The following is a 23,901-nucleotide window of genomic DNA, read 5'->3' on the forward strand; positions in this document are numbered from 1 at the left end:
GAGTACAAGCAAAAGCCAAAAATTCAAGCCAAGGTCAAAATCTAAAGTATCCAAACACAGATCTACAGAGACATACACACACTAGTAGAGTTACAACCAGCACAGGAAGAGGGGGAAATGAAGACTTTTAAAGAACAGGTATCCAATAGTAGCAGCCTAAAGGAATGATTGACAGCTCTGTCTAAGATGCAATGACATTAAACATCTGATTGTGGTTAGAGTCTCCATTCTATCCTATGTCATCTAGTACAGATGCTCTATCTACTTAAATGTATGGCTACCGCAGTTCTTATAATAAGTTTCTGAGTCCATGTAATAAACCCTGCATGTGTAACATACTTATGTATAAGCATTTACGATGTATGATCCTGAATGAATATAGCACATTTATTATTATTATGCTTTAATGTAATCTTGTAAATTCCGTCATTTAATTCCGATATGTATGCGATTGTTTTTCTTTTCTTTTTGTGGTTTAGTATGTTTATATCTTAAAAAATTTCAATAAAAATACTGGATTTAAAAAAAAAAACCCATCTTATTCCAACATGACTGCATCAAGTGATGAAACTACCTGATAACCAAGGAACAATGTGAAGTCACTTTACTGATACAACACATTGTGGCAGCATGGATTGCCTTTCTGATGTATCCTAACAGTGATACTTGCAGGTAAACTCATAAGGATAATTTGGATCATCGGCCATTCATATGTCTATTACTCAAATCAGCAAGCAAAGAAGTGCAGTTATGGGGAACATCTTAACATCAGTAACCCAACCAATAAACTATTTTGGTGGGGAAGCAGAGACTTAATTTAGAACAGGGTGATATTTTCCTACACTGAATATCATATTAATACATGTGGGAGGGAATGATTTGAGAAGGGTTAAACCTGTAGTTTTATTACACAAAATAGGGAAGAAGTTATCTCCAATTAAATTTATGTTTCCAGATTCATTTATAGTATGGTCCGAAATAGTATGAAGGGGTGTCTTGATTTCTAAAGAAATAAACCTCTAGATAAAACTAGAATATATGGGTAAATATCAAAGTGTATGCATTTTTTTTATATTAATTTATATAGCGCTGATATTACGCTGCACTGTAAAGAGAACATATAATTCCATTGAAGCTCACAGTCTGAATTCCCTAGAACACTCACACTAGGATCCATTATGTCAGAACCAATTAATCTACCAGCATGTTTTTCAAACACAAGTAGAACACACCCTGGTCGGGATTAAACCCATGACCCCAGCACTTTGCGGCAGCGATGCTAACCACTGTAATGTTTATACCTATGTTTGGTGGGTTCTCTTACAGACATTTATAGGGTGAAGTTGGGGGGTTTTACATGGAAGAAAGAGAACACCCATCAGATATGGGGTTAGATATTGGGTTCGGTGGTCGAAGTGAACATTCAGAAGAGGTGGTATGGAAATTTAGAAATGACAGTATGAAAAATGTAATGGGAATGCAAGTGACACACAGTAGGACAAGCTGTACCACCTGACCAGACCTCTATAGGAGTGGTACACACAGTAGGACAAGCTGTACCACCTGACCAGCCCTCTATAGGAGTGACACACACAGTAGGACAAGCTGAACCACCTGACCAGCCCTCTATAGGAGTGATACACACAGTAGGACAAGCTGTACCACCTGACCAGCCCTCTATAGGAGTGACACACAGAGTAGGACAAGCTGTACCACCTGACCAGCCCTCTATAGGAGTGACACACACAGTAGGACAAGCTGAACCACCTGACCAGCCCTCTATAGGAGTGATACACACAGTAGGACAAGCTGTACCACCTGACCAGCCCTCTATAGGAGTGACACACAGAGCAGGACAAGCTGTACCACCTGACCAGCCCTCTATAGGAGTGACACACACAGTAGGACAAGCTGAACCACCTGACCAGCCCTCTATAGGAGTGATACACACAGTAGGACAAGCTGTACCACCTGACCAGCCCTCTATAGGAGTGATACACAGAGTAGGACAAGCTGTACCACCTGACCAGCCCTCTATAGGGGTGACACACACAGTAGGACAAGCTGAACCACCTGACCATCCCTCTATAGGAGTGATACACACAGTAGGACAAGCTGTACCACCTGACCAGCCCTCTATAGGAGTGATACACAGAGTAGGACAAGCTGTACCACCTGACCAGCCCTCTATAGGGGTGACACACACAGTAGGACAAGCTGTACCACCTGACCAGCCCTCTATAGGAGTGATACACACAGTAGGACAAGCTGTACCACCTGACCAGCCCTCTATAGGAGTGATACACACAGTAGGACAAGCTGTACCACCTGACCAGCCCTCTATAGGAGTGATACACACAGTAGGACAAGCTGTACCACCTGACCAGCCCTCTATAGGAGTGACACACACAGTAGGACAAGCTGTACCACCTGACCAGCCCTCTATAGGAGTGACACACACAGGACAAGCTGTACCACCTGACCAGCCCTCTATAGGAGTGACACACAGAGTAGGACAAGCTGTACCACCTGACCAGCCCTCTATAGGGGTGACACACACAGTAGGACAAGCTGTACCACCTGACCAGCCCTCTATAGGAGTGACACACACAGTAGGACAAGCTGTACCACCTGACCAGCCCTCTATAGGAGTGATACACACAGTAGGACAAGCTGTACCACCTGACCAGCCCTCTATAGGAGTGATACACACAGTAGGACAAGCTGTACCACCTGACCAGCCCTCTATAGGAGTGATACACAGAGTAGGACAAGCTGTACCACCTGACCAGCCCTCTATAGGGGTGACACACACTGTAGGACAAGCTGTACCACCTGACCAGCCCTCTATAGGAGTGATACACACAGTAGGACAAGCTGTACCACCTGACCAGCCCTCTATAGGAGTGATACACACAGTAGGACAAGCTGTACCACCTGACCAGCCCTCTATAGGAGTGATACACACAGTAGGACAAGCTGTACCACCTGACCAGCCCTCTATAGGAGTGATACACAGAGTAGGACAAGCTGTACCACCTGACCAGCCCTCTATAGGAGTGATACACACAGTAGGACAAGCTGTACCACCTGACCAGCCCTCTATAGGAGTGATACACACAGTAGGACAAGCTGTACCACCTGACCAGCCCTCTATAGGAGTGACACACAGAGCAGGACAAGCTGTACCACCTGACCAACCGCGCTGACGTCATCTTGCCGCTCTCGCGAGAAGTGGACTGCCAGTGACAGGTGACACTTCCGGGAAGATGGCAGCTTGGAGATCGGCGATCTCTGCTTTGGCTCGTAGATGGGTGGCCCGCGGGGCCCCCGGTATCCGGATGCCGCCGAGTGCGGCTCGTGTGGCTGGAGCGGCTCTTGTCGGTGCTGGGGCCGTGTGTTCCGGAATGCTGCTGGTGAGAGGGAACCAGTACTGGGGTCCCGGAGCGCTGAGTGTGTGCGCACAGGTGAGAGACATGTCAGTACCCAGCTGGTGTCTGTCCCCAGCTGCTGAGGAACTACAAGTCACAGCATGTCCTGTAACACTCTTCCCTACCCTGGCTGCCCGGACTCGCTGGGACTTGTAGTTCCACATCAGCTGGAGAGACACAGATTGGTTAAACCTGCTGTAAGTTATTGATGCTCTGCAGAACTTCAGTAGAGCTGTGTCTCATTGTCTGTCTATGTCTTCTATATTATATACTGTTAAATACAGGTGTTTAGACTAAGATGTTTAGTACAAATTGTGCGCATTTTTATATTCAGTTCATATATTCATATTACAGTTAATCAGTGAGCAGTGAGGGTTTGGGCAGTGTTGCCTCATATGCTTTGTGTTGTGTAAATATTGATATTTACGAGAAGTTTGGCTTTGGTGGCATTTGGTATTATGACTCATAGTAGTTGGGTGACGGCATAATAGGAAATAGTGACTTCAGTGATATCCTACTATCTATCTTTATGTGTATAGAGTATTCTTGCTGGTAGACTGTCACATTTATGGGATGATAGTTCAGTGTTTTTAAAACCAGAGCTATAAAATACCAAACTGAGATTACTCCAGACAGAACAATCCCGTTTAGTATCAGCACCATGGTCAGTACACAGCTGCAGTAATTTGGTTTGTCTCCATCCAATGGACTAGTACTAGCTGTGGAAGTTTGTTTTACTTTTTAAATTGTGTATGTTTAAATTTTAAACAATGATTTCAGAAATATGCTGACAATGATTCATTCATGGTAGGAATGGCTATAGAGGTATCATAATATGTGTCCCTACTGCTTTCTATGTGTTTTGAAATTTGCATAAAATGTTAATATATTGAAGACATTGGGGGTTATTTACTAACAAAGTGCAAACATGTCATTTAAACTGACCACACATGGGTTGATCCTGCCACTTGGCATCAACCCCCAAGTTACAGGATAATTTTCCAAATTTGGCCACACATACATGGTGGAAATGAATGAGATATGGCCCCATGGGCTTAGTGGCCAGATCACTTCAGGCATGATTGGGGCCTCGTAGTTCAGTCGGACGTTGACCACGCTCAGGCCATTAGTGATCATTTTCAGGCCACAGACTTCAATATCAGGCAACTTTGCACAATAAAAGTGATTGCTATGTATAACTGCATATAATTTGTTCTTCATTACTAAATAAAAACCCCCATTGCCTGTAAATGGTTCATCATTGTACAGTATTTGTGCCAGTTTCTCTTTAATCCTAACTGTGTGCATGAAATATCATTGCTTAATATTTATATTATAGTAAGGGTTTATTTATTGAAGAAAGTACTTGTAGCTTCTAACAGTAAGACACTCATGGTTTGAATATTAGAGGTCTATTGTACTACTGTTTGGTCAACACACCATGCTATTCTGATCTGAATCAAACTGTTTTATTATATTATATTTTATCCTGTAAACTGCAGTGTATGCAGTATTAAACATTTGACTTATCTTAGTATATTTACTTTAGTTTTGTTGTACATTGGCTGCATTATCAGTAAAAATGTCATTGAGTTCATGTTATTAGTACGTGCTTCCAATGTTCACTTCATCTTTCGGTGATATGAAAAATATTAAAGGTCTGGTGATTTATTTTACATTGGATGTTTCTAGCGAATGGTAGAAAATCATTACTTTTCCAACATTATATTTACTCTCCCCTTTATTTTTTAAGTTTTCCAGTACCAGTACCAGTAATGATCTTTTGGAACCTTGTATTTTTTGCAGTAATATTATTTTAAAATGATGTGTTTTTTCTGTAAAAATAAAGTGTACAGTTAACTTGTAATCATGAGATCCTCTATATCTTCTATTCCCCTTTACTGTTTTGGATTGCCCAGAACATGCTGTGTGAGTTTGCATAAAGGTACTTTTAAATTATTAATTTAAGGGGGGAATGTCCTGATCAGAATATTCTAACATAAACCTAATACAGTTAAGATTTTTGACAAACGTAAAAATGAATTAACAAGTCTGAAATTGACTCCTATTGGTACCGTTGGAAGCATAGCTGCAGACTTTGATGGTGTGATCATTATTATTTTGATAATTGGCTTCTTCACATGATGTTGGCACACTTTTAAATGAAACTTTGACTAATGTAGTGTTCTATGGCATTGTTTGCTACTTATTATATTAAAAATGAAGAATATAATTGAAGCCTGTCATCCCTAGTTGAGTTCTCCCAGGCTGGTATGACTACACAAATATTGGAAGAAAATTGCGATGTCTTACTATTCGGTAAATATGGGGGGATGGACGATGACACATCCGAGCACATGGGAACGTATACAGTATGCTAATAACAAGGCATAGATTACTTTTCAGTGAAATATGTCGGCTTGCACCAACCTTATTTTAAATAATTGACTTTGTAAACAGATATTCTAAATTTCAAGAACATCAATATATTGCTGTAGCTTTATTCCAACTTTAATGGCAAGTGTAGTTGTACTTGGTAATAAGCAGTATGGTTGTTTCCTACTGAATAGCCACAATTTGCTTGTGAACTTTCCTCCATGAGAAGCAATATATTTTTTGGTGAGAAGTAGTTATTTGCCTATGTTGTTCTTGTGCCTTCTTTTCCTTTCTGTTGGACAGTTTCTAGCTATCTTAGTACCTCTTTATCCACAGGGTACATAGTTATTAATGTAAACATAAAAGTAGTCTTTGTGTAGAACTGGAAACCAATATGTGTGTGTGTGTGTGTGTGTGTATATATGTATGTGTGTGTATATATATATATATATATATATATATATATATATATATATATATATATATATATATATATAATCTCTACCCACTTAAGCACCATTTCCTTCTCCCCTCTTACATGATCTTTGCCTTCCCTCAGATTTGTTTTATTTTCCCTTCTCAGCTGGTCATTCGTGTTTATTATCAAGATCGTTTCATGGATGTTTCCAAGCGTTAGTTTGTGGATCAAACTTGCCGAGTCATAAACATAGAAGTAGCAGCTGTTGGCTATTTTCTTTAAAGCCGTAATCCCACCGCTACCACCCTAATAAAGTACTGGCCTGTTCCTTTTTCTGCTTTTATAGTTTGGTTTGACACATGAGATGCCACAGTTTAGGTATTTTCTGAGTTTATTTCTATGAGACGTTGAAGGAAACCTATTACATGTAATGATAATAACAGAGGGAATAAATTCAGCATTATTAAGCTATTATGAAGGAACATAATCGAGAGGAAATAAGTATAATTAATATCTGTAATAAAGACGTTTGCCCAGGATTGTGCATACACAAATACATTTTATGGGGATAGGGTGGGCCAGAGGTTTTGTTTTCCAGAATAGTGGAATAAATATTTGCCAATTTTATTGACAAGATCTAAGGAAGAAAAAGAAAGAAAATCCAAATAGTTAATTCTTCCCTTTACACAATAAGTGAGAACATTGATACTAGTGTGTGTGTGTGTCTGTGTGTGTGTATATATATATATATATATATATATATATATTAGACATAGCTGTACATAGATCTGATACCATTGTTTTTCACCGCCATTTCCTGCTGTTATTGCATTGTTTGTGCAAGTATTATTATTATTATTATTATTATTATTATTATTATTATTATTGTGGATGTGTAAGGCTCCACCGTGCCTCCCCACACCTCTTCCCCCTCCATAGATACTACAACCCCTCACTGAGCAGCCTGCAGTGCTTCCACTATTACAGATGAACCCCTTGTGCTGCGGGCTTCCCTGTTCATAGTGAGAGCCAGTCCAGGCACTAGTAGAGGAACCCCACTTTCGTTGTCCAATCGCCTTTGTGGGAACAAGCCCAGGCTGTCTAGCGCTTTTTAAGGTGTGTGTGTGTATATGTGTGTATATGTGTGTATATGTGTGTATATGTGTGTATATGTGTGTGTGTGTGTGTGTGTGTGTATGTATATATATATATATATATATATATATATATATATATATATTGTTCTTATAAAGCACATTGCCTGTATTTAATTTATTTTAAAGGTATAGACTGTCCTCCATTAAATAGATAGCCAATTCCTTTCAGTGGGGTTTCTACATTCCGTGTACACTCATTGAAATGAATGGGAAAAGCTCCAGGTTGCCTGCGTTCTGGATGCTTCCACAAATTAATTTTCACAAGGAGTTTGCTGTTGTGTCTTTTAACGCAAACGCAACACTAGTAGGTAACTGGCTTTGCATTTGCGTCAAAAATTAAAGACGGGTATAGGGTTTAAACAGCAATGGTTAACCGGTGTAATGGTATTTTACATGTAAGCTTCTATAAGATTACAGTCAACACTGGGTATATTAGTATTGTTGTCAGACGAGTTCTGATCTGTTTCCCATACAAGTCTAAAGGATTCCCTATATCCATCAGGAATCCTGAAAATGTCATTGTTATGTAACCAGGTTTCCAATGTGACAATAATCTTTGGAATATAGTGATGCAATACAAATAATAAATAATACTATATTGTAAACAGTGATAAATGCATCATATAGAAACTCAAAAATATTTATTGTGTGTTGTATAATTGTTTAACTCTTTGCTGTCATTTTCTTCTCCCTTATTTTGTTGGTGTCTTATATATATTTTATTTTTAACTCCTTAACTAAACTTGTTTGACCCATTTCCAATAACGTGAGTACCATGCATACGAACAATAAATGTAATAAAAATTGTTTTATTTTCTTTTATAGCCCAACAAATTCGGTTGAAAGTTCAACCAAACGGTTGTCTGTATAATTAAATGCCCTGAGCCATGTGCTGTTGTTAGTCTTTATTACAACACTTGCCGTACTGGAGTTCTTGTATTGTGCTTCTTGTCTTTCAGTAAGTCTACAGCTGTGGTCCCTTTAATGAGGCTGCTTGTAATGAGTCCTCATCTTGTGTGAGTCTGAGAACTTGCTGTTTATCTCAGCCGGTTACATTATCATACACTAGGCACCACTTGGTTATTTAAAGACATTCCGTGTGAAAGGAGGCAGCCAATTCACTAACATAATATTTTACCATGCTACATGTTTTGTGATTGTTAGTGGTGTGATTATTATTTTTTTTTTAATAACATTATAGGGTTCATGCACAGAGAAATTGATATTTTCATTGCATGTTTCAGATACACATAAAGATCTTCATTTAGAATTAGGAGTAAAGCAAAAATTGAGGAGCAAATTTGTTCCTGTATAAACCATGCTGCAATGCAAGGGGTGCACATGCATTTATTTTTTGCATGTAGGGAAAATACCGGCTGCTTTTGAAAGTAGCACACAAGTACTGGACAGCTTTATTTTTAGACAATTTAGAGTTGTGCTATGACAAACCCCCTCCCAACTTCACTCTGAATCTGTCTGCACATTTTATATTGCCCCCCCCCATCCCCACAGTGCTACATGGTTTGACCAAGGTGCAAATGTTCTCTTTCTTTGCTTTGCTCTTAACTCGAAATGCATAAATAAAAACAAAAAATTATGATCCTTGTCAATTCATCTCTAGTCTGTTGTATTTGATGATGGGTATTATTTTAGCAATGGATTGTTATTTTTCCTTAATTGGCATTTCCTCATCAAAGTAAATACTCCTTTAATAAATTTATACAATATTAATGATGTAGTAAATGAAGACGTCTGTGTAAAAATACATTGGGCAAGTATCCTGTACAGGAAGCTACTATGGCCTCTTCTTCTGGCAGTTGGGATGTCCTATACATAAGAAGTGTGGGCCACAGACTTTATTAAATGCCCATAGTCCAACATATGAGAGGGCCAGAATGGGTGTTGTAGGTAATCATAACTAGCTTTAATATGAGTCTGTTAGGGATCAAGGGCCTGATTCATTAAGGATCTTAACTTGAGAAACTTCTTATTTCAGTCTCTTGGATAAAACCATATTACAATGCAAGGGGTGCAAATTAGTATTCTGTTTTGCACATAAGTTAAATACTGACTTTTTTTTCTAGTGATTAGGTTTAAAAAAAACCATTCACCATCGATCCTTTTAATTTCAAATTAATATGTGCCAAAATCGGTGTATATTTAATTTCAAAAGTGTTTTTGCATTTTCCTTTAATTTGGTGCAGTACAGAGTACTGGGTGCCATGTTCGTTCTGGGTGGCCATCTTTGATGAGGGCAAACTGCGTTATTTTCAGCTGCGCACATGTGCTATTATTATAGCAGATGCTGATTACATAGCTGTGAAATAATTGCAGAAGGTGTGTCCTAGGCTGCTAAGAGATGAATTACAGTTACTTCTGACTCTTGAGCTCTCAACAGCTGTGGTATTTTTAGTGTTATTAAATATGGTCCATGGATTGATTAAACATGTATTCACTACTTAATGCCTGGAGGGTTTTTGACCTTTTATGACCAGGCCAATGTTTGCCCTTGGAGATGTGCCTCTTCCCCTGGGAATAATATTTTTCTTTCCCATTCTTCAATTATTATATATTTTTTTTTTTTTAAGTCTATCAAGGCAAATTTTATACTGGTTTTGTTTTAATTGAGTAGGTGGGCAAAAAACTTAAAGGAGGCAATCTGAATTGCGATGAAACGTGTTGGGGGTAGCCTAGAACGCTTAAGGCACAGACCACTCCAGGTGAGAGCGAGGCTTGTGTACAGGGTGTCTTCAACGTACATCCCAAGTGTCCAGTGATTCATGGATTAGCAAGTGACTGCTTGGCTAGATAGATCTAATCTATGTGCAGATTTGTGACCACTCTCTATATTGCATACATATTTTTATTATCCTTTATACTCGTGTACGATAAATCATGACTCATTTTTTTTGTACCCATTTTATTCCTTTTTAAAATGTATTTACTTAAATAAATCCATATCTATGGTAGCAATAGTGCATGCAGTCTGTTATCTAATTCAGGGTTGTCGGAGTAGGAACATACAGTTAGCCTTCAGGCTGTTCATTTTTCTAGTATCTCTGTAACCCAGTTAGGGAAAGTGGGCATTGTGTATATCCTATTACCTGCTAGTTCTTTCTATTCTGCTCACAGTGTACAAATTTAAGTTTGCACATTGTTCATTAAGTAACCATTCCACCTTTTAAAGTGTATCCATTGAATACACTCAGCAGAAACAGCCATTGTGTGCACCTGAACCAATGTCTATGAGATTCTATTGGTTCTCTAGGAGTATTGGTGCAGCCCATAACATTGCTGCCTCCAGTATTGTACATATATATATATATATATATGTGTGTGTGTGTGTGTGTTGATGCCGGGTACAGTTTGGTTACAGATCCATGCACTGGATTTCATTAAACTAGAACTCGGCCAGTTGCTAAGAACATTTTTGGATTATTACATGAATTTTATAGCATTTTGTTCTCTCTGATCTGAACCTGATAATAAAAGGCCTCGCAGGCAGTAATCAGCAGCGTTTCTTTCCACTCTGATTGTGTTTGTGATACTGCTGTAGACATACCGGACCAGCCAAAATGTTACAATCTTTTGATTTAAAGTGTTACAGAAATCTAACCAGCTCTGGTGAACTGTAAACAATAAAAATACTCAATCTGGGAAATAGAAAGCATATATGAATCCTAAGACGCACTGATTAAAGGTTTTATGTAGCAATGCAAATTAATTGCAGCTTTTGGGATTTTTTTTTTTTTAAAGTGTTGGACTGCAGCGTGAAATGAAAAGGATCTGTATTAAAGTGTGAGTGCCAAGTCATCAGTGATTGTATTAGAGGAGAGAAGGTAATGAGTTCTCAGCAGTGTATTTGTACTACAAACGTACAAGTAGCCTTACAGAGAGTAAGCTTCATTTCATGATCATTACTATAATAATTGATCGCAGGAGTTGATATTCCAGCCTGCCCCACATAGGTAGAGTCCCAGTTTTTTGGAAAGCTATGCTACAAGGTTGTTTGATAATCTACTCTAAGGGGTGTCCATTATATGTCCAGCTAAACTATTGAGTATAATTAATGACATAGCTAAAAGGTGGCGAGTTAGTGTGAGAAGAGGGTTTCGCTAGAGGAGCGATATCTGCCTGGATTAGACCAGACGGTTTTTGGTTGGGACGTTTTCATGAACATTCAGTACTTGCTGTCGGTTTACGGTTAACATAAACTGTACAGGTGTAGCAAGCGATAGATGTAACCTCTATCATAGGACTGCACAATCCTCTCATCTCAATGGTGAACTACAGTTCTGGATGACCACCCTTCAACTATGCAGCATGTTAGGTGATGGAAATCCGGTAAAAGCCATACATATATCTGCAGGTATTTATTTACAGTGTGCCAGACTTATAAATGATATATTTAAAAGGATTGGTGTACATCCATATAGCGATTTTATTTACATACAGGAGTTGTTGCAAACTAGTCTATACTTCTGGTTATACTGCCATTTCCAGCACTATAATAAAGTTTGCCTTCTTGTTGGGTCCCTATCTACTAGCCAAATAAACAGGTAACTACTACATCATGCTAGAGAGAGACTTCTACATTGTCTTCTAGAAGTACCTAAACTACGCGGGTGAGGGAGAGGAGCGCCTAAGTCTAAGGAAGCATGATCAGGACCTCCTAAAACAAAACAAAAATGATATTAAATAGACCAGTGCTTCCTTAATACACGAAGTGGAGATAATCTTAGCTGGACTTTGTGTATTTCAAGTAATGCTAGTTTTAAGTGGTTTTTTTTCCGGTGGGATGGGGGTATCTGAACAATGCTCTAGTCACAATTAAAAGATGACTCCACCCAATACTGAAAATTAAGGCTCTCTTTCCATAAGTTAAACACTTGTTATTTATGACTTACCTGGGATCCGGTGGGTCTCCCAATGTCTGCTGGCTTCTGGGAAAGCAGTGCGTTGGCTGTGAGTGCATCACCAGACCGCGGCACACATTGGAGGATCCACAAGACCTGAAAGATCGCCTCTGGTAAGCAACATTTTGAATTAATGTTTCATTTATGGAATTCCACTCAAAATAAAAGTTTCATTATGGTGTGAAATTAACCATAACTTACCAGTCCCTCTAATGATCTGCAGTATTACAGAAGAAACAACTCTAACACCTTAGTTGTGGGCTGGAAAACCATCTGACCCCCGCACTGCGTTTCAGTGCGTGTCCCCGCTCTGCGTCTGGCCCCCACGCTGCGTTTCGGTGCGTGTCCCCGCTCTGCGTCTGGCCCCCACGCTGCGTTTCGGTGCGTGTCCCCGCTCTGCGTCTGGCCCCCACGCTGCGTTTCGGTGCGTGTCCCCGCTCTGCGTCTGGCCCCCACACTGCGTTTCGGTGCGTGTCCCCGCTCTACGTCTGACCCTTCCAGTTTTCTTTTGAATTGCAAGTGTCACGTAATTTAGGCTTGTGATAGAATATAATTGCATTCTTCCAAATGTTAAAGCAAATGATATATTAGTATGTATGAGCTCACAGATTTAATTTCCACATTTGTCAAATATGCTTAATTTGTGCCCTCATACGCTGATTTAATTCTTTTAACAAAAACACATGTTTTGTGCAATTTGATATGTTTGAGTGCAGCCTGTTTCTAATGGAAATCCTCTAATGTCTCCCATCTGTATAGCTCTGAGGATCAACGGATAGGTATCCTACATTTATACTAAGCATGCCATCCGTCGCACCACACCACTGTTGTCATCTGCAAGGTGATGTAAGTTGATTTAAAACAGGCCGCTTGTGAATATAATAAAGTTATAGAACAAATTAAATGCTGACATTAAAATGTAACAAAACAAAAGAACCTGAAAACGCCTCTTACATTACATACGTTTGCTGATGCTCTACTTGGTCTTTTCAATCTTGAATATGAACTTTGGGAAAGACAGGACCATGATGAATTGTTATGCTTCTTTACACTGTGATTGGAGCTGGACTGGGAACCCAGCTCACTTAACATTATAACTTGGAATAAGTTTGTTTTGTTTAAATAAATAAAATAAAAATACACCCTATGCCCAAATATACGAATGGCAGAGGGCACCTGCTTTTCAGCAGATCCTTCCCCCAACTGCACTCTGATGGCTAATACTCCATGTCTGGGATCCCTGCTATATTTTGTTGTGAGGGTGATCATTTTAAGAAAGTGCTTTGACTTGATATTTAGGAGACCAATAAAATACAGGTCTATTTGTATAAAAGAGCCACTAATAACATTAACAAATGTATAAGATCCAGGTGCTTATGAGAACTGCAGATGTTTAATAAATTAGAAAGAGGAAATGTTCCTTTTACACGACAGGATTCCTGACTGTAAGACTATTGAAGGACACTGCAGGGTCTTCAGGCCCCTTACTAGCAGCACCTGGCGGTCCTCAGGCCCCTTACTGGCGGTCTTCAGGCCCCTTACTGGCGGTACCTGGCAGTCTTCAGGCCCCTTACTAGCCATCCCTCACATTGCTATCATACGTAATTGTATTAATATATTTGTTGTTATGCTTACCTGTTTTCTGATCATGCTACTGTATTCATGTACTTCATATTTGCAATGATTGTCCAGTGCTATAAAATCTTTGGTGCCCTATTAATTAAGGATGATTATGATAATTGGCTGAGAACACAATAACAGTAGCTTGCTATTCACTTGATTGCAGTAACTGTTAGATGTGTACAGCATATGGGAGTTTTTCCATGCACTCGCATAGGCATACACATGCATAAAGATACAGGTTTGTGAAAGAGTGTCAGAATTTGCTTATCTAGCTACAATGTATACTATAAGAACAGTGTGACTGGATCACTATTAAATAACTTTTGGTAAAAATTTATTTAAAGCAAATAGCGCAGGGCACTTATTTATGTAATTGCGTTTGCACTTATTTTTTTTATATTGTAAGATAGGAAATCGTTATTTCTGAGACCAGGGGAAGAAATTTGTCTCTTGTCTAACCTTACTATAGGAAATGCCTATTTCTGATGTATATATCTGATACAATGAGCCTGTGCTTACAAAGCCTCTTGTGTATTGTGATGTGGGAAACTAGCTTGTTTTGGATTTTGTTGTTCTGTGTGAATATGTATTCCGAACGGTCTGATGAAAGGCCACATGTTAATTAGATCTTTTGATGTGCGAGGTTTAATTGGAGACAGGAAGTTTTAATTTAAAGCGTGCTGCTACATTTCCTGCATCTCAAACAAAGATGCAGGAAATCACAGCAAGGGTTCTAGAATTTCATAGCCAAGTATAAATATTAGTGGCTTTGCAATGTATGTAAATCAATGTTTTGGTAAACGGGGTTACATCCTGAATCTAAAAATAGCCTATGTCAGAACTGTATAAAAGGTGAACTGTGTGAGCATGTAATGTATCATTCTGATGTTCCATCTTACCTGACCACTGATACCTTTAATCAGTGGAACTGTCCTTGTCAGGACACTTGAGCAATAAAACATCACTCTGCTTCAAAGACGTGTTTGACAACTTCTTCAATATTACTGTAATCCTGTGACCTGCCGATTAGACCCTAAAATCTAATCCGTTCTCCGGCTGATTCTGAGGTTTGGACCCAAGCTCTCCAGTACCACCACTCTGCCTGCTACCTGCAGCTCTGGTCAGTGTGATAGGCCAGGGAGGATCCATCCACAGCAACCCAAATCCATAGTAAGAGGTCCGGAGTTACCAGCCCAAGTACAGGAGTACACTAGTAGTGACAGTTGCCCAGAAGGTACGTGGTTTTGAGCGCCATAAAGGAGTTCAGTGGTGGCAGAAGGGGCGTATTCGTGATATTGAAAGGGAACGGTGGCAAAGTAAGCCCAGCCGGTTCCCAGCAACAACAGACAGGGTGGCATAGGCGGTCCATCCTGTCAAACAGTTTCTACTATTCCTCATTAAATATCGTACAGCTTAAAGAGGAAATGACAAGTTTACTTAGTTTTGTAGGTATTCCTCTGCACCGTCCCTTCTGTGATTAGTTGTGGTTTCTGATCAGGGTTCTGTTATATACTTATGAAACGATAACTGTTACAGCAGATCAGTTTCTATAATATTCAGCTGGTTACAGGACAACATGTAAGTTCAGTTGCAGGATCCATTTATAAGCTAGTTTCAAATGTCCTAACCAAACTGACCACAGATCGGGCTGTTTGGTGATCAGATGTTATATGCGGTCAGCTTTTCAAGCGAGCTCATTAAGCCAATATGTTATCAGCCTACTCCCGGGCACTTTGCCTGTGTAATATAAAACTGGCCACAACCACTGATTTGTTTGTTTTATGTCAAAAAGAAAGATCAGCTCAGCGATGCCTTTTAAGACATCATTTTTAAATGATTTTATGTAAAATCGTCTAACATTTACAACAGGCTAGGCAAACTGTGGCTCTTCAGTGGTTGTGGAACTACAAGTGTCAGTATGCCCAGCCACACAGGGTACACAGTAGAATGCACTGTGCAGTCGTAGGCAGCAATCTTGTGAATGCTGTGGGGTGTGTGTCGGCAGTGGTGGGTTCCCTGCCACCGGGAATATGACGATTTAAAGATACTTTATGTATCCCATGTCATCCCGTCAGTCTTGACCAACAACCGCTATTAAAAAGATCACAAGTGCCATACCCAGCATCACTGACATACGGACATCGTCACGTCAGCGCTTAGAATAGATTATGGTATAGTTAGCTTGGAATCCACCAAGTGACGACAGAGTTAATATAGCCTTGGATTGCACTAGTGGGTGTGCATTTGTTTCACAACATTAGAGACATGATATACATTTCAGGATTTTATGAGGCCTGTGATATTTATACACATTGCTATTGAAAATATGAACATTGTCTCTTGTTTCGTCTGCAGCATCTTTTCTCAAGCCTGCGACATATGAAGTTTACTTTAAATAGGTCTCTGTTATGTTTCTATAATGTGATTTATGCTGTGTATGGTGTAGCACCCACCACAATCCCTTCCTGTAGACTGAACATGCCCTTTAAATCTAACCTGCCCAAAAAGTGCTTTTGTCTTCTTTTCTTTTTTGTTTTCCCCTTAATCTTCAATGTCCACTGTCTCTTCTGCAGGTGTACTGTACATGATCTTAAATCAGATTGAGGAGCAAACTTAAGTAAAGTGTGAACTCTCCTTGCTGTCTTTAGCCCAAATTATATTTTAGGGGGTCTTAATTAAATCTGGTGCAAAGTAAATAAGTGACATTGCCATAGCGACCAGGAAACTAAATCATATATCTAACAGTAAGTTATTTGATTTAGTCTAGTAAAACGAGAAAGGTGTGTGAAACCCCACCTGTTTCCTTTGCACACATTGTCCCCCTCTCTCACCTTGTAGCACTTTAAATTGTATCTCTTCCGTGTGCTGCTCTGCGAAATTGAGGGGACCTCCAGCACAGCGTGCTGGAAGACAGAAAGCCCACATTCTAACGCCAGTTGACTATAAAATAAAAGGTGAATTTCTATATATATATATATATATATATATATATATATATATATATATATATATATATATATATATATATATATATATATATATATATATATATATACAAATTCCAATGTTCCATTAAAGTTACTCTGTAATACGTAGAGAGCGGTCTTATAGAATTCGTTTGCATGGTTTAGAAATACAGCTCTATGATAACACTTGCATTAATAATATAGCTGTATACAGTAGCATGTAAGTTATTATAAGTCACCATGGAGATCCACAACCATATAAAGGCACAATTATTATTATTATTATTATTAATATTTATTTTAGTTTATATAGCACCATTCATATTATGCAGCGCTGTACTGAGAATATATAATCATTCACATCTGTCCCTGCCCCTTTCGAGCTTACAATCTAAACTCCTTTCCACACTCACACAGTGTGTCCAATTTGTCACAAGCCAATTAACCTACCAGTATGTTTCTTTGACTGGGAGGAAATCCATGCCAACACAGGGAGAACATACAAACTCCAAACATATAACCCTGATCGGAATCGAACTCACGACCCCAGCACTGTGAGGCTACTCTGCTTAACAGTGTCCCATCGTGGTGCCCACAATGCTACAGAGCAGGTGCTGTAATACAGGTCACATAACTGGTGACTTCTAGTATCCTTATCTAAAGTAAAAGATGCTTGAAAGATAAAGTCCCTTAAATTAAAGGTAACAAGTAATGGTGAAGTGATGTGGAGAACAACTGAGAGGACTGTATCTGGTGCACTTTCCTGATGTTGTCTGTTCTCTCCTCTTATGTACTAGAGCCTGTTACTTTAGGAACAGAGTGCACTGTGGGACAGGAGGAATACTGGAAGCAATGAATGAGTATTGCTGAGCTGACGTAAAAAGATGGAACTTGAGCTCCTGTAACACAGGTGATACGTCCCATTACTGTCAGTAGGTGACTATCTTGGCTGACACTTTCTTGTGGTTTTACTGTTTTAACCACCACATGCAGAATTTTTTCACAAAACTTGTTAAATATATATTCGAGAAATTATGTCTAAGAAACAATAGCAGAGGTTTCTAGAACAATGTAAAGACATATAAACATCCAAAACCCGAACTCAGCCTCTGTAACTTTGGGAACAAAAGTAACAATAGAAAAAGACCTTTGGTAATGCGGCCAAACCGTACAGGTAACAGTTTTTTTTTTTTTTTTTCTTAGGTAACTGGTTATCAGGTGTGGTTGTGTGGGGTGGGGGGTCGGTGGATGGGTGACTCTACAACCAGGGAAAAGGGTACCAGGCAAGAGAGCACAGGGGGTTGGGAGGTGTCGGAAAGATGGGAGGACAAGAGCGGTCGTTATAGCAACTGTCACCTCAATGAGGGTAGAACCCACATGGGCGTCGGGTACAGCACTTCAAGTGGGCTAAATTATGGTCATCTAACAGGGTAAACTGGAGACGTTACAATATGCCTGGGGGGTGCTATAGAGGTACCAAGAGAGTTTATGAAAGTTTTGTCGTAGAGGAGACTAGTTATATATTCCATAGAGGCTGCATGCCAGATTCTACTAATGACCTCCTCTCTGGAGGGTTGGGAGGCGGTCTTCTACTCACAAGCTATATGAGGTTTAGCTGCGTTACAAATGTGACAAATTAATTTATCAGACGACTTCTCGATGAATTTGAGGGTTTGCCAGAGTAATGTAAATGCAGAAGGACTTTTGTCACTAATTGGTTTATATTTTTATTATTATTATTATTATTATGACCTCCGATATACATTAGCCCCACACGTGGAGTAAGTAATTTTTTTTTTTTTTTAAAGAACAAATAAAGCCACTGTTTGAAATCTATATGTATATATATTATCGCAGACTGTGTACTACTGAACTAAATGATGTGCATAAAATACCTTAACGCTTACACTGGACTAGATCTGTTCTCCATGCTTTCTTGCACCACTCTGCAGTGTCACCATGTTATGGAGAAGATGTTTCTCTAATTGGGCCAGTCGACTATAATTGATGCAGAAAGAAACTGTGCGGAATCATACTCCTGGGCAGCGCATGGTGATTTCACAGCAGCACAAGTGACTGCAGTATCGGGCCATGTATAAAGCGCATATAAGTTGTCATACAGAGAGCGTAAATTGAGACGCACAGCTCCACCAGAGAGGATAAGTCTTTCCTTCTCTGCCCCCCATAGCGGCCATCATTAATGGGTTATTCTCTTGGTCAGTTGAAGGATAGATGTAAAAGAAAGTCACACTGGAAATATATAAGGTCAACTCTTCCCTTCCTCTTGTGTCTCTTTACTGTCTAAGCTGATGGTAGGAAAGGTTACTAGCTACATTTTGGGGATTTTTTTTTCTCTTTCTTTTTCTTGGAACTCCAATGGAGGGTCAGAGGTGGCTGTGGCGGAGGGGCGTTCAGCTATAGTGTCCGCATGGGAGCTACAGGTATGGATGCGGCTGAAGAAGACGACCATTTAAACTCGCCGCAGTGTGAGCCCATTAAGGGCACAGTGTTAAAGATGTGGAAGCTGTCCGTAATGGAGTGAACACTGAGCAATACATTTACCTTCATGCTTCATATCTGACTTTGTCAGTTGTAGGGTCTAGTGCAGTGATGGCTAACCTGTGGCACTCCAGGTGTTGTGAAACTACCAGCTATCAGCTAGTTATCTACTGGCAAAGCATGCTGGGGCTTGTAGTTTCACAACACCTGGAGCGTCACAGGTTAGTCATCACTGGTCTAGTGGCAATTTTGTGGGTTGCATAGTATCATGTGAATAGTATGTTTTGTATCTACATTTGTTTCCAGAAATTGTGTACTTTCCCATTGTCTGTAAGATATTAAACCAAATTTTTGCTGTTTTTGCACAACTCATAGGTTTCAGTGCCATGGATTGCTCCAATTTGCATGTGTATTGCGTACACTTAAATGAAGTGTATGTTGGTATAAAAGGCTTATACTGGTTGAGGTGTATTAGATTAATCACGAGGATGCAGTCTATCACAATGTAGCGTTTACCATATATTCTAGGAAGCTGAATACCTGTCATCAGTGCTACAAAAACAGGTGTGTTCTCATCAGATATATTAATTCCATCTGGTGTGGGGCCTATTTTGTTCCCCATTTAATCAGGTATATTGGATGTATGAATTCGGTAAACTATTTAATACTTTTAGCTACACAATTAGAATTTAGCCATATCTCTGTAGAGTGTGTGACCTATGCTGTGAGATTACACGGTTGTACTTTCCTAACACGTATGTGCATGCTATGAAGTCCTGCAGGAAGATCAGCATGGTGTTGTGTTATTTCATTTTGTCTTGAAATAGAAATATTGAAACCCAAACCGTCATGGCAGTGCCGTGTCATGAAAGGTAATTGTATTAGTGCAGCTCTTGCCTCCACAAATACAGACTGATAAAGAAGCAACAATGCTCAAGATATAGGCTAGTCTCTAATAGTTAATATAGAAATTAAAAAATGTAAATCTAGAAATTAACCACAGATGATCCATTTGGGTTAATAGTCAGGTAGTAATATGAAAACTATCTTTCGTTAAAACAAACCAGGCATAGTTGTAAAAAATATAAAACACAAGACATCACAAAAAAATACAATCTATATATGAATAATCTTCTAGATCATATTTGTGCCTCCCCTGGTAATGCAAGCAGCAAAAATCCAACATATCCATTAACCAATATATTCTGTTAGAAAATGGTAAATGACACCTGCTAATTAATGCATTAACTAATTGCTGTCTTGGTCCTCAGTGACATGTTGAGCTTCCTTCCCAAGAATTTTACCTACCTTTACCATACAGTATGTTCCCAACAGGTACACTGTTAAATCATGGTAATGGGTACTTTAAATTGAGTCCTATTATAGAAATTTTGACCTTTCTCATACAGTCATGTTTAGAGTCACAGAAAAGTCGACTGACCTCCACTTGGACAACCTTGGCAATTCATTGGTTGTTATTTTTCTGAATTATTTTTACAAAACATTAAAAAAAATAGCCAGACTATTTCCTATAGAGGAGTGTCTGACACCACAATGTTCCTGCATCAGTTTTGACAATAGACTCACATTAACTCAATAACTTCATCATCACCACCATTTATTTATATAGCGCCACTAATTCTGCAGCGCTGTACAAAGAACCCGCTCACATCAGTCCCTGCCCCTTTTGGAGCTTACAGTCTAAATTCCCTAACATACACTTCCCAGTCATCTCCAGTCAATGCCTCTCACAATCACCTGAAGGACTATCTGCGGTCATGACGGTCCTGTGGGTGCTGTGAACTTTTCCATGATCTGATGGGCTAAAAAAAACTGAGGCTGTGTTGGATGAGAAGGAGATGATGATTGAATGAATAAGGTGTTTTGACCCTAACTTAACTCTCCTTTTGAATATCATTTGTGATTAACAATGAACAAAAACATTTGATTATTCTTTTAAATGTATTCAGTTGTATCACAGCTAATTTAAATACATTTTTGTGTAAATACATTTCATACAGGTTGTTGGTTTATTTAGCACTGTGTTAGTAATTAAATATCTAATTGAATCCTGACTATAGCCGTTATTGCTGTGCCCTTACACACAAGATGCATCTGCAACACATGTCTGACATCCCCATTAAAAAGGCAATTACATGGTAATTATTTTGACATTGGTTGATGATTTGCAAATCCACGATTGATGAAATGTCGCCACGCTTGACATGGAAGTGTCCGTATTATGTGACTTCACTGTTTGCAAATGGAGATAACTGACTAATCAGAAAACAGAGTATGATTAGCTTATGTCTGTTTATATCTAATGAGAAGCGAAATGAGCAAACCAGGGTGATATGTGACTTCTGTGCTGTCGTTCACTTTAAAAACAGCAGACGTTGTGCAAGATGTCTGCTTATTTTGACATGCAGAAAGACTTTCGTTTAGTAAGAGAATTGCTTTGCTGCCGTTGCAGATAGCGGGAAAGTTGTACTAAAGCAATCACGCCTTGCACTGGCATTTGTATTGATCTACTAACAAGTCTGTTAGATTGCATGACACTTTTGTTGTGTTGTCAGACCAGAATCCTGAATGCCTTTTATTTTCACAGCAAGTCCTGCTTCCAATATCCACTTTAAAACGTAAGCATCGGGATCCTTGGTGCTACAGGGAACTTGCTGTGTTGCAGTTGAGCATCTTACCCAGGCAATAGGATGCTTCACACACTAGGGGCTAGATTTACTAAGCTGCGGGTTTGAAAAAGTGGGGATGTTGCCTATAGCAACCAATCAGATTCTAGCTGTCATTTTGTAGAAGGTACTAAATAAATGAATGCTAGAATCTGATTGGTTGCTAAAGGCAACATCCCCACTTTTTCAAACCCGCAGCTTAGTAAATCTAGCCCTAAGTGTGATTTATGTTCTCTGTTACAGTTTGAATATATACATTTTTCTAAATATGTTTATTACTTCACATGTTATCAGCCAAAAATCACAGGGATACTTTGTGACCTGGTCATGTGAGAGTATTGAAATTACATGGTGGGGCTTTATTTGTGCGTCTGTGTTTTATTTCTGCAATATTGCTGTACTAGATGCATGCATATACTGGATAAGGTACTAACCTTACATAGCAATGACCATCATATTATACCCCCTGAAATGATCACTCCAGGGGTAGCAGCTGCTACTCTTCTACACAGATCCCCCCCTGTCATACGACTAATATACTGGATACATGTTACACAGCTGCCCTATGTCACTGACCAAGCAAAATATTGTAAACGTAGCACTGAGCAACAATGGTTTTCTTTAACCTATAAACTAATTATTTGATGAGTACATTTACCAAAAACATAATCGTATATTTTACCTACTTTTTAATGGGAAATAGATCTTTTCCTGCCCCTTGGATGTGGTCCCTACATACTGTTACAAGATACTGAGGTAAATGCTTGTGATCCGTTAAGTGCTGGTGGTCTTGGACTTGTCTCTAGTTCAGCCACCACGGAAAGGGTTTTTCTTCCACCGTTTCAATCATGCAGTGACCTGAAATACTCCTCACTCTGGTACTTGACTGCTTTACAGTATATGGTACCAGCGTTGGGAGACTTGAAAGAGAAAAGCAGCTGCTATTGAGTTAGGTGCATATTTCCATAAGGAAATCACCCTTTGTGTAAGTTAATAGCATTATTATCATATTTCTTTCTGTAGCCAGGCTAATACGTTCATGCGTGCTGCAGTCCGCGCTCGCTGCATTCTGGTCTTCCTCCAACTTTTTAATCAGCGTAATTACAAAGTTTCTTCCTGGCCTTTGAAATATCCATGAAAAATGGACATTACTCGCTGATATGATGGGAGTGGCATCCAACAGCTTCTAATCTTCTCTGTTTGATCTTTTGATGTAAAAAGGACCCAAGAAAATATGTGTTAGATTGTTTAGAGGAAAATGGATTGAGTTAGTGGGTAGGACGTTGATTGCTGTTTTCTGTTGAGGTGTGCCAGGTAAGTTAGGTAAGGTCACGATAAGGCATAGTCCTATGTAATGAATGGGTTTCTTTCCTCTCTATTCATGATTTCTTACCTACCAGCCAGCTGAAATCATCTGGTGCTCTAGACCATAAAGCAGGAGTTTATTTTTTGAGAAGATGATTTACTCCTTTTCTTAAATAATTTTTTAGATGGAAAAAAATAGTGTCTTGCTCCTTGAAGTGGTAGATTATTCCCATAAAACTGCTACATGCTTTCTAAACTATGGATTGAAGGTTTGTCTAGTTACATTTTGTCCTGGAACTTCGAGTGTGAAGGGACATCTCTCTCGTCTTTTTATTTGCATAGAACAGATAGGAGACAGATCTTAATAATAAATAACCTCTCAAGTATTTAGTGAATAGTTAGAATTGTTACTTATGAGTTATGTAGGTGTCATAGATCGGTTAGTACAATGTTCACTTTAATTGCTTTTCTGGAAAACAGACATTTTCTAAGAACAATATGAGCTGTCATGTTTTCTGTATGT

General features: G+C 39.1%; 1 protein-coding gene across 1 annotated transcript in view; it reads left to right on the forward strand.

Moving 5' to 3' along the window:
• Positions 1-3,223: 3,223 nt before the first annotated feature.
• Positions 3,224-23,901, forward strand: part of MICU2 (mitochondrial calcium uptake 2) — a 194,164-nt gene continuing 173,486 nt past the window's right edge. The window contains exon 1 of the mRNA XM_075198856.1: positions 3,224-3,467. Coding sequence (XP_075054957.1) covers positions 3,270-3,467 — 198 coding nt within the window. The 5' untranslated portion in view covers positions 3,224-3,269. The remainder of the gene's footprint in view (positions 3,468-23,901) is intronic.

This window comes from Mixophyes fleayi, chromosome 2 (assembly GCF_038048845.1).
Source record: "Mixophyes fleayi isolate aMixFle1 chromosome 2, aMixFle1.hap1, whole genome shotgun sequence".
Lineage (NCBI taxonomy): Eukaryota > Metazoa > Chordata > Amphibia > Anura > Limnodynastidae > Mixophyes > Mixophyes fleayi.